The sequence below is a fragment of the Triturus cristatus genome, chromosome 9, assembly GCF_964204655.1.
Source record: "Triturus cristatus chromosome 9, aTriCri1.1, whole genome shotgun sequence".
Taxonomy (NCBI): domain Eukaryota; kingdom Metazoa; phylum Chordata; class Amphibia; order Caudata; family Salamandridae; genus Triturus; species Triturus cristatus.
The window spans coordinates 943,887,166-943,899,782 of NC_140592.1; the positions used below are offsets into that span (position 1 = coordinate 943,887,166).

Genomic DNA, 12,617 nt, shown 5'->3' on the forward strand with positions numbered 1-12,617 from the left:
CGGATCTGGGTGCTGAATCTCTCCATGGTTCTGCGTCAAATGCGCGGGTTTGATCCGCAGCCTTTGATGCGGCACCACGGAAAGTTCGAGGAAGGTGGTGTACCATGGCTGGCGTGCCCACGTAGGAGCAACTAGGACGAGAGTGAGGGAGTGTTGTCTGAGTTTGCGAGCCACCAGCGGTATCAACGGCGCTGGGGGAAAAGCGTACGCAAATCTGCCGGACCAGTTCATCCATATCGCATTGCCCTGCGACTGCGGATGTGGGAACCTGGCGGCAAAGCCTTGGCATTTTGCGTTTTCGCTTGTGGCGAACAGGTCTATCTCTGGGTGACCCCACTGCTGGAAGTACGGCTGGAGTACTGATGGGTGTAACTCCCACTCGTGCATCTGGTGGCTGTGTCTGCTGAGCAGATCCGCCATCTGGTTGTCCTTGCCGGGGAGGTGTTCCGCCATGAGGAACATGTTCCTCTGAATGGCCCACTTCCACATGCTCTGAGCCAGATGAGACAACTGTGGAGAGTGCGTTCCTCCCTGCTTCTGTATGTAGTACATTGCGGTCATGTTGTCCGTCCGGATCAACACGACCTTGTTGCACAGATGTACTTTGAATGCCTTCATGGCCAGGAAGATCGCCATCAGTTCCAGAAGGTTGATGTGCATTTTCTTCTGTTGTGTCGTCCATAGTCCCTGCACTGTGTAGTGGAGTACATGAGCTCCCCATCCCTGGAGAGACGCGTCCGCTGTCAGTACTATTTGTGGAACAGGCTCTTGGAACGGTCGGCCCTTGCAAAGGTTTTGTGGATTCCACCAATGCAGAGAGTTGTATGCCCGACCGCTCACCAACACTAGGTCTTTCAACTGTCCTTGAGCCTGATTCCACTGACGTGCTAAGCACTCCTGAAGCGGGCGCATATGTAATCTCGCGTGCGGGACTATGAAAATGCAGGAGGCCATCATGCCTATCAACTGCATGAACACTCGCGCAGGAAGGGAGTGTTGGGGTTTGAACTTGGAAATCAGCATTTGCAAGCTGTTGATCCTCACTAAATTTGGCTGAGCTGTGGCCGCCAGAGTGTCTATAGTCGCACCCAGGTACTGTTGTACGTGTGCGGGCTGGAGATGGGATTTTGGGTAATTTAGTGAGAATCCCAGACTGTGAAGGAGGTGAATGGTGCGGGACATGTGGCTGGCACATTGCCGGGCTGACTTCGCTTGAACGAGCCAGTCGTCCAGGTAGGGGTAGACGTGTATGTGCTGCCTCCGTAGATGTGCCGCCACGGTAGCTAGGCACTTTGTGAAAACCCTGGGTGCTGTTGTCACGCCGAAGGGCAGGACTTTGAATTGATAGTGCTGTCCCTGAACAGTGAACCTGAGGTATTTTTTGTGTGAGGGGTGAATGGGTATGTGGAAATACGCATCCTTGAGGTCCAGTGTGGCCAGGAAGTCTCCCTGCTTGAGAAGCGGAAGGACTTGCTGGAGAGTGAGCATGTGAAAGTGCTCGGAAAGAATGTACCGGTTCAGGGGTCTTAGGTCTAGTATAGGTCTGAGTGACCCGTCCTTTTTCGGTATTAAAAAGTAGAGGGAGTACACTCCCGTACCTTGCTCGTGGACGGGTACGACCTCTATAGCGTCTTTTAGAAGCATACTTTGCACCTCTTGCTGTAAGAGCGTTAAGTGCTCTGAGGACATAGGACGGTTTCTTGGAGGTATTGTGGGTGGAGTGGAGGTTAGCTCTAGACAGTAACCGTATTTGACAATATCTTTGACCCACCTGTCCGTGGTGATGGAGTTCCACGTGGACAGGAACCTTTGTAGCCTTCCCCCGACAGGTGTTATGTGGTCGGGAGGAAGGGAGAGGGCGTCACTGCTTGTTCTTGGGGGAGGACCTGGTGTTGCCGTAGCCGCGTCCTCTGCCCTTTGTACTGGAGCCACGATATCCACCCCGGGTGTTTTTATCGTAGGTGGTTTGGGTATTGCCCTTGTTGTATGTCTGCTGTGACCCCTGTCCTCTACCTGCTCCTCTATTTCCGGGGCGACGAAAGGAGCTGCTCCGAAAGGACTGAGTCTGGAGAGCCCCCATGGACTTTGCAGTGTCCGTGTCCTTTTTTATTTTCTCAAGGGCTGTGTCAACCTCCGGCCCGAATAAATAGTCGGGGTTGACAGGTTGGTTTAGGATATTATTTTGCACCTCGGGTTTGAACCCGGAGATTCGCAACCAGGCATGTCGTCGCAGCATGACGCTTGTGTTTATAGCCCTGGCAGCCGTGTCTGCAGCATCTAGTGCACACTTGATGGAAGCATTTGTGAGTAGCTGTCCCTCTCTGATAAGAATTTCTGCACCTTCTTTGAACTGGTCAGGGAGATGTTGGAGTAGTTGCTCCAATGTGTCATAGTGCGCTCTATCGTAGCGAGCGAGGAGCGCTTGAGTGTTGGCTATGCGCCATATGTTGGCAGCCTGGGCGGCAACTCGCTTGCCAGAGGTCTCTAACACCTTGGACTCTTTGTCCGGGGGAGGAGTGTCACCTGTCGTTTGCGAGTGTGCCCTCTTGCGAGCATTCGCAACGACAATGGAGTCGAGAGGTAATTGGCCTCTGATGTAAGTAGGGTCCCCAGGTGCTGATCTGTACTTTTTGTCGATCCTGGGGTTTATCACCCTTGCCCTGGTGGGTTCCTTGAAGATGTCCTTGGCTGGTTTGAGGACCCCTTTCAACATGGACAGAGTCTTTACATGCCTTTCTGAGGAAGCGAAAGTGTCCATAAGAAGTCGTCTTCCACGGTGTCAGAGTGAAGCTGCACTCCATGATTATTTGCAGCACGTTCAATAAGAGCGTTGAACGCTGCAGTGTCCTCTGTGGGAGATGTTTTCGCTCCATAGAGCTGTGGGTCCTGTGCATCTAGAGGTGCACTGGGGTCTGCAGGGTCGCCCCAAGTTTGATCAGGGTCCTGTTGGTCATCAGGGTCCATGTCTCCGTGGTAAGGGACTTGGTCATCCATATAGTCTGCCAACGCATCCGTGTCGGAGTGTGTGGGAGAGAATGATAGAGGATCCTGGTAGGGCGAGTCGAAAGATTCGCAAAGCACAGGTTCTGAGTCCACAGGCAGCTTTCTTTTTAATGGGATCCTGAAAGGGTCCAAGGGTGGCTCCGAAGTTATCCTCCGGTCATGGATAATCATCCTGCCGGTGTTGGCGTCGATGTAATGTGACGGAGACGTCTCAGCAGGTGTAACCGTGGTGTGGGTGACCCGTGTCCTGAGTTGGAACATTTTCGGGATCGTGGATGGCGGCAGGCCAAAAGTTATGGCGGCTGGCGCCGAAGAGGCAGCTTGAGCTTTTAGTGGGCCGGAGCCCGACGTGTCTTGGAGGGCCGTTTGGGTTTTGCTGCTTTGTGCTGCAACGGGTCGCTCTTGAAGCGCTTTTGAGGCCTTAGCTCCGACCAGGTTTGTAGAGGCGGCCGTGGACTTTTTCGGCGCCGGTGGGTCATCGGGTCGAGGGGCGGAAATGGCCGTCGACGTTTTCGATGCTGGAGGCTTTGGTGTTGCCGTGGAAGCGACTTGAGACGCAACAGGCAGTATGACCTTCGGTTTAGGAGTCGATGGCGTCGGCGCCGTGAGCCGAGCAGGTTTGATGGCACCGAGGGCCTTTTTCCGTATGCCGACTCCGACATCGGCCGCTTCAAGTTCGGCACCGAAGTCTCGTTTGTTGCGCCCGGTGCCGATGCGTGTCGCTGGCGTCGAAGGTGTGGAAGGCCTCGATCCGACTAGCGCCACTTTCGGTTTCGGTTTCATTTGTACCAGTGCAGCTTTCCGTTTCGGTTTGGTAGAAGGGAAACCAGCCGGTTTAGGTAATAATGGCTGCCGCTGAACGTCCGAGGCCGGGCCTGAGGGCGGGGCCGAAGAACTGCGGGATAGGTCTCGGGTAAGGCCCGAAGGCGATCCCTCGACCGGAGCCATAGACTGTGGCACTGGGCTCTCGTCAGTCTGAACGGGTAGGCCTTGCTCGTCATTGGAGCTACTCTCTTCGGCCCCTAAGGCCTCATCGCCGTCTCCTACCTCGGTGTTGTCTTCATCTCTGCGAAAGAGTGATTCGTCGACGTCGTCCGAACCGGAGTCATGTTCGGAACCGGGATTGGAGGGTAGGATTTCCAATTCCTCGACATCTTCGGCGTTGAAGATGTCTGCCGGGGCCGGTGCCGCGTGCTGCGCTTCGAGTCTCGCCGCTCGTCGATTCCGTAGAGTCTTTTTGGAACGGAACCGGGCACAGGCCATGCATGTCGATTCGTCGTGGTCCGGCGACAAGCATTTGTTGCAGACCGGGTGGACGTCGATATGGGGATATTTCGCATTGTATACCGGGCACCTCTTGAATGGTGTCCTCGACTCCATCGTCGGTGTCGTCGATGGTCAGGTAAAAAGCGAAAAGTTGTTTCAAAAGTTAGTAAGCTAACAGGTAGAGTCGAAACCGATCGAGTGAACAGTACCGACGCGAACTAAAGGCCTTTTGGCCTCGATTCAAAGTTTTTCCTAACTGGAGTTAAGATAACACATCCGAACCCAATGGCGGAAAAAAACAATCTGAGGATGGAGAGGATGCCCATGCGCACTGTAGTCCAGGGGAGGAGTCACCTATCCAAGGATACTTCGAAGACTCTTCCAGGACAACAACGTGCAAACATCCGGACCCAACACTAGGCGGCGATCTATGCACAGATATGAATTCAGCAGCCCACATGCCTCGAACAATACAAAATGCCTTTCTTCTAGGAACAATTGTCACAACTATCCCTGAATGAAAAAGTTACCTACCTGGAATCTCATGGGCATGTTTCATTAAATACTTAAACTCTGACTATCTCAGTTAGGAGCGTTGGATCTTAGAAAAACTCTTCAAAAGAATTTAAAAAAACCTTTTCAAAAGCGAACAATACGGCCTAAAAGAAAAGTTTTTCTTTCAATTAAAATATATCCAATAAACAAAAAAGAACACGGGGCAATTAAAACGAGTTTAACCCTCATGTAGCAAAGAGTTCTCTGCTGTTCCTCTTTTTGGTGGCTTGAATTAATCACTAAAAATTGTGCTTATTCCCTCGACCCAGACAACCTAACGAAGTAACGCAAAGCTAGGGGTTCGAACTTGCTGGCACATTCCAATAACACCAGTGAGACTGCCCCAGCCTTCAGGGGTATGTGTATCTGCAAAGCCACCAGGTACTTGAAGGATGTCAGCAGTGTTCCTTTTCGTTGTTACAAAGGTAGAGCTGCAGATGCGCTCAGGCAAATTAGAGGTGCTTGACCTCGAGACTAATAAAGAGTTGAATTCTTTCTTCATAGGCTGAAAAAATGCTAAAAGTAATACCGAACTCCAGAGGCTAGATGGTGATTCACTGGCTGAGAGCAACCAGGTGAAGAAGGCACAAAAATGCACCAGAGGTACCTACCAAGCGTACGCTGAATCAACTCCCACACCAGCTCTCCCTATAGTATTGAAATGAATATCAATGAAAAAGAGCAGATTGTTCCCAAGTTAGAAGACATTGCTATAAAGAGAAAGATATCTCAACGGAAAGTGAGAAAGCAGGAGCCCCTACCTCAGAAATAATTCTCAGCAGGTGTAAGTATAATATTTAAAATCTGGAAAGACAAAGTTATTACGTGGATGAATCCTAAGTTCATACCTAGAAGTTTAACCTGAACAAACCTGTGTTTCTGAAGTCTTTATTCCAAAATCCTGGAGAGCTCTGCAATCGCTAGACATTCAACAGATGTTTGAAATTTTACATTGATTGAATTGAGACAATTAGGAGGTCAGGTCAACTGCTACTAGTTTTTGACCTCCCACAAAAGAGGTCAGCCTGTTTGCAAGCAAGGAATTTCGAACTTTTTTTTACAGAGTTTTTATAGCGCAAACTTGACCTGAATGTATCGGGTATCAGAGCGCTTCACGAGCACCAGTTGCATTATATGAGGTCTCATTAATTTTTGTTAGGCACGGGGAGATTAAGTGATTTGCCCAGAATCACAAGATGTTGCACATCCTTGCCAAGACTCTAACCCGGTTCACAAAATTTGAGGTCGACCACCCTAGCCGTTAGGCCACCTTCCTCACTTTAAGGCCAAATGTCTACCAAGGACATCAGTGTCAGCTCAGTCTACAAGAGTATGCAGAAGACCTTGGGGATGTAATAGGCACTGAGCCCGAATGGAGCCAGGCATCTTCCCAACTAGACAGGAGATGAGTCAAAGGATGGTGCCAAGGTAGAGAACTGCCCCTGAAGCAGGAAAGATGCCAGGCAGGGGAATTGCCCCTATGAGGATGGAGGTGAAACAGTCACCAGAGGTAGGTCCCCCACTGCGAGGCCATCTCCTCCCAATCGCTCCAAGAGCTGAATTTAGAGAAAAACCTGGGGGTACGACATACCTAATCATTTGTGTTGTACATCTAAGACATTCAGGCACTTACAAAGTGGAAGACAACAGTAAAACAAGGTAAAATACAAAGTCTTTAACAGGGGTAGGGACAACCCCAGCACTTAAGGACCAATCACTCCAAATGCAAATACAGAAATCCAGGGGGTGCAAGCACAGAGTGTCCACTTCTAAGGCTACAGAAACAAGCATTGGCATAGCCAATAGGTCTCGCCTTTGGGACCTTATAAGTGTTTAGCCATGCAACAGTTGCATAACTAAACACTTATAAGGTCCCAAAAGCGAGACCTATTGGCTATGCCAATGCTTGTTTTAACTGCTGCAATCTATTGAAGCCTCACGGAGAACATCAAAGCGGCTGTGCGGCCGCGAAAGTGATCGCGATGAAACATCAAAGCGGCTGCGAAAGTGAAAGTAATCGCGGTAAAGCGCGACGCGTGCGCCCGCGCACATGCCCTGTAGCTCTAGGCTGGCCTGGTAGCACTTTTTGGAGCCCTCACAAAATGTCTCCCCAGACCAGCGCATGCGCTGGGTCAGGCGAGACCTAAAAAGGGATCCGACATTAGCAGTCCAGGTGGTGCCTTATATCACTCTTTTATGTCTCAAACGGGAAGGATCCCGAGCCACGATAGAGCAATGGCGCCACCTGTTGGCACGGAAGAGCTATTTCATGTTTCCAGATCCACTCTAGAACCTGAGAGTATTCATGTTGTGAGGAATCTGCAGTAGAAGCCTTCATTAGAGCTACAATTACAGGTAATTTTTCCTTCTCCATAACAAGATCTTCTTTGATATCCGTAAATACTGACTAGAAGAGGAAATAAGTCCACGCCCAGAAAGGGGAAAATTATCAACAATAATAATGTAGAGATTGAGGTATGGAAAAAAAGACAAGCGTCTGCTTTTTCACTTGGGATTAGCACTGTGGATATAAAATGAGACCTAACATTGTGAAATCATGGTTTACAAAATTCTAATGCAATACTCCGTTTTAATTTACCATTATGTAATTTTTTTTTCAATGAATAGTTCCCTAAACAAATTCAATAAGTTCAGAAAAACAAGGAATTAGTAAAAAATAATGAAAGCAAAAGAAAAACTGTCATCATTGTTCAATTGACGAATGCCAAATGACTAGAAGTGGGACAAGCAGGTAACACCGCTGAATTTAGATTAGCCACGCGAACAATGCACCATCATAATCCCACTTGAAAACATTTTTTGTTTTTGTTTGCTTTAAACAACGAAAAGAGAAAAAGCACATGATACAGCATAATACTCACCAATAGGCGCAAAAAAACAACCCACAGCAGTGTACAGCAATCGCTATAAGTGCATAGCCAGTGCACAAAACCCCAAACGACAGCAGCATATGGAACATTATTTATCATCAGCAAGCAGTCTCCCCACGGTACATTAACATCAAACATGGTTCCCGACTTGGGGTATGACCAATCTCGTCATTAGGGGGCCCAGACCAGAATACGCAATCCACCTACCGCATATCTAATGAACCTTGTGGAGGCAATCCTAGCTACGGTAAGTGACTTTTTCAGCTGCCATGTAGAGGTCCATTTCCCTCCTCTATTCATGAATGGATGGTACCTCCGGAGCCCTCCCCCCCCCCCCCCATAGTCTAGCCACATCTCTCTTGGCCACAATCAGCCCTAGGGTACTAAAAGGAGTTTAAATCGTGGGGTATCAACATCACAGGGAAGTTCCAATAGGACACATTTCGGGCCATGCTGAATAGTGACATCAGGACAGTCATAATCCCACTTTGTAATTTTTTGGGCAGCGTTACTATCCTTCAACGCACTTGGGATAACGACGTAGACTAATCAACCTTGATCATATGCTTTAGAAAAAAAAACATGACCGCAAAAAACACGATCAACCTGAAGCCTAGGAAATAAACAATTTGGTTATATTACTAGCCCTGATAAAGGGAATGGACCATCAGTAATTAAAAAATGTGTGAGCTCAGTTCAAAACTATTTTGACAGGACTAGTGCGGTATAGCCCGTAATTTGAATATAACTGGCCTGAGCCAATTTACTCCTTTAAAACACAACCCAGAGTTCCCTGCATTTTTTTATATTAGATGAAGACGCAAGAGCTAAACCTCAGAGACATCATTAACCAAAGACAATCAATGCTAATTAACCTATTCCTTCCCTGGAGTAGGGGATTCAGGCAAATGTAATACACTAGCTAACCTTTAAATAGCACTGGTACAAGCACAACATGGTTATTCATATTTGGAGTGGGATACTCCTTAAAATCTTATCATTTAATCAAATTTCACAACCCATTTGGGTGATAGCTTTAGATATTAAACTATCAGTTTCAGAAGTAATATAGAAAACAGAACTCGATTTGGGGTATTGGATTGAACAGCAAGTATGACAGCAGAGCTGGGCTCTAATGAGCTTCCTGCAGATCTAAAAAATGCAATATTTTCTCTCAATTATTTTCATCACTACACTGACCTGCCAGATTAAAGAAGGAAGAGAGGCACTGATGCTTCTAGTATAATGTCCCTGTAACCTGTGCCACGTTATTAGGGTGTTTTCTGCTTGCAGAAATATGAAAATGAAATGTGCAGGAGAATTTTTTAAATTATGTGGATACATTTTACAAAATAATTCTAACATCAGAAATATGTGGAGCGGTACATGTAAAAGAAATACTTAACTGTGCCCGAAAGAAATATTTACGGCATAAGTGTATGTAAATTGCAGCGTTTTGGCTGCGTTTCTAGGAAACTACTTTTGCTATTCTTTTCTGTATTTTTTGTTTGTTTGCTTTTAAATTTTCACTTGCAAATATTCTGGAAAACAATTTTAATATCTTCCAAAAGGATGATGACGCAACAGTCTTACAGATGTCAAATCAAGAATTTGTTAGAAACCAAACTGGAAAGCTATTGTAAGTACAGTGCATGAGTGCCTTACTTTGTCAAATTCTGAGTGTCTGTGCTGATTCCAGCCCACTCTGCTGGCCACAGCTGTTCACTACGTCGATAATCCGCTTCAGTCTGGCACATGAAATAATGAAAACATCAGCTCATCCTGCAGCCCCGTGAAATCCGCCGCCATGTCACCAGACTTACCCAGTGCAGAGATCCCATGCATAACTTGGCAGCCAGGAGCGGAATGGTTGGATCATCGGGCTTTAGGCGGATACATTCCTTCAGGACTTTCACAGCTCGAGCAGACTGTCGAAAACAAGCAGGACAGATCATGAACACAATGTGTCATTTCATGAAGTTCAGCAATCTTGTCTAGAACTCTTGGAATCACACTTTCATGTATCGGGTTGTTACAAAAGGTTGCATTTCTATATATTTTCAACAACAAACGTAACTAGATGAAATCTTTGTGTCATAATGAACAGCGCATTGTTGGAAGGTTTGCAGGCTGGATCCCAACTGGACAGCAGCTCTGTGAGGGCAAAAACAATCAGACTTTGACATCATTGATGCAATGTGACCTTTTCTAGCATGAGTCCGACTGAGGTAACCAAGATGGGGTCCCTGAGAGCTATCAAAGTGTAGGAGCAGATAACTATTGTCTTCAGATACTCTACGCCGCGTCTATTCACAGTACGCTAAATGAAAGGACCATGATTAGCCAATGCCATCTGTACATAGCTGTTGGCTGTAGAATATTGTGACCCAAAATCTAACCAATTCTTCCTCATTTTATTAAGCAGTGTAATTCAATGCAAATCAGTGTCTCAACTCCTTTAGCTGGCCAAACTGGGAATGTCTCGTCAATTCCGTGCATTAAGCAATACATCATAAAATGGACATTAACTTTCAACGGCAAAAACCTAAACAAAGGAACCAGAGGACAGTACTGTAAATAACCTTGAGCAGTGAACTCAGGAAGGATCAACCAGAAATGGATTGTATTTGTTCTTCTAACCTCAGGTGGGGGTTAATCCCTTGAAAAAAAACTTCATGCTAGGGCACATGCACGACCACACTTCTGCATGATTGGTGGAGAGGTGTGGTGCAGTGGCCAGGGCAGCTGACTTCGGGGCACAGGGTTCACAGTTCGATCCCCGGCTCCGGCGGCAGCTCAGCTCAGTGCCATGTGACTCTGGGAAATAGCTCACTTAATTTCCACGACGGCCCCCAGCGCCTTGAGACCCGCAAGGGTGAGTAGTTCACGCTGTACAAATACGGATTTACATTTACATGATTTAGCACAGCCCTCTAACTTCATACCATCACCTTTAATCACTGGTAATTTACAATGAGAAGGGACTCTATGACTTAAGGGTGAAAGGTGCGAAGCCAGCTGGTGAGTCACAGTGCCGCAGTCTGCCAAACTAGGCTTGGTTGAACCAACTGTATTCTGCTTCCAAGGAGCAGCGTAGTGCACAGCACAAAGTAAGCCAGAGGTGCCACTCCAGATCAGGGGATCTATGGAGTAGATACATAGGATGAGTTTAACATGGGGTGTAACGTTAGGTTCAGAGCAAAGCAAGCAAGACTGGAAACAAGAGATGGGGAGTCAGATGGAATAATGCATTGTGGGCGACAGTTTGGACTTCAGCTTGTGCATGCCACATATTTTGATGGCACATAGGCACAAAGATTAGTATATCTTAAATTAAGAAGACGGAACGCCATATGTTTTCCAGATTAGGAGAACATAATGATATGGGCCTTCCCAACAAAAAGCAGAAAATAAGAAAGGAAAATTAATTACTTATACTTACCCTTCCAGATGCCATCAGGGACAATGCAAACTGATACCAGAGATGGAACTCCTCAAACGCAAATTTCATCGCTCTTTCTAAACACTACAAAAAAGAGAAATAAACACATAGAAAAACGTTTAGTGCCATGAATACCAAACCTACCTCCAACTGAATACAATTACAAAACAGATTTATCACAAGTAATAAAGATGTTCATGCTATGCCCTATGTGTTCAAAAGTCAACTACTTAGCCTGGCTAACTGAAAAATCTCATCAACTGGAATAATCCCATGGTAGGGTTGCATACGATTGAAACAAGAGTTTGTGAATATCATTAAAAACCATGCATGGTGTAATCAGCGTGGTCACTGCTGTCATCCTTCACCCTGAGGCCCGTAGATGCCTCCTGAATGTATGGGAGCCAATCGACCTCAACACCTCTCAGACTCAATGGGCCACACTGGGATTAGCCATAGCGAAACGTAATAACGCTCAGAAGTGGGGCGCGGCACAGCCTCCTACAATTGAGAACTGGAAGAAAGACCTAAATTGGTGCATGTTCCCGGAAAAAATAGCTCTTACATGTCCCGGGGGTGCCCACAGAAATGGTCCAGAGTATGGAGTCAGTGGAATGATTATCGGGGGGGGGGAATATGCTGCCCACCCTGTAGTCCAGACCTGGAGGAATGCATCTCCCCGTAGGCCTACACACATTCCCTGTACTGTAAATCGAATTGTCTAATGTTCCATTAGTGTGTACTGTGATGAAACTTGCTGCACTGCTCTAATGTTGTCGATGCTTGTTTTCAATAAAAAGAATGTTAAAAAAAACAAAAAAAACATGCATGTTGGTAGTAGGCCTACAGTAAAGAATAAGGATACACGCTGTGGATCCATGTAGAGCTCCTCTGCTGTCAAGCTGATCCCAATAGCAGGGAGTTTAGGCATAAGGGAAAATCTAAGGTTGTAATGAAGATAGGGAAAGGGTCAGCTCAGCCAAGTCAAATAGTTCTTCTCTGCAGAGACAAGTGGACCTAGGCTCCTTATTGGTCATCATATTTTGGCCATTCTGTCGCCACCTATATACTGTCTAAATCTAAGTGATTAATTTGTATTCTGTCAATCTCCAACAAGTTCATCAAGAAATGTATTTCCCAAAATAGATCGTCACTTGCAGATTCAGATTTTGGTCTGAAATTGAAACCTCAGAATGATGTAATGATACACCTCAGGCATTCAACAGAACTATATAAAAATACCATCAGTAAACTGTACTGTACAATCCCATTACATTTCTTATCCGCTTTTGAATTTTTTTTTTTGATAATCAATTTTATTGAGTTTTCAATGTAACCAAACAAACAGCACCATTCAGAATTACATCGCATGAGAATAGTCCAGGGTAAGCACATTCCACATTGATACGAAAAGTGACGTACATGCAAATCAAAGGTCAACATATCCAGAGGCAATCCGT

At 46.5% G+C, this 12,617-nt stretch overlaps 1 protein-coding gene across 2 annotated transcripts in view; it reads right to left on the bottom strand.

Annotated features, from left to right (window-relative positions):
* The window catches only part of TTC7B (tetratricopeptide repeat domain 7B), a 1,510,908-nt gene that overhangs the window by 827,235 nt on the left and 671,056 nt on the right, over positions 1-12,617 (bottom strand). For both annotated transcript variants that reach the window (XM_085626529.1, XM_085626530.1), the window contains exons 10-11: positions 11,158-11,241; positions 9,539-9,643 (exon numbers count right to left, since the gene is read on the bottom strand). In XM_085626529.1, coding sequence (XP_085482655.1) covers positions 9,539-9,643; positions 11,158-11,241 — 189 coding nt within the window. The remainder of the gene's footprint in view (positions 1-9,538; positions 9,644-11,157; positions 11,242-12,617) is intronic.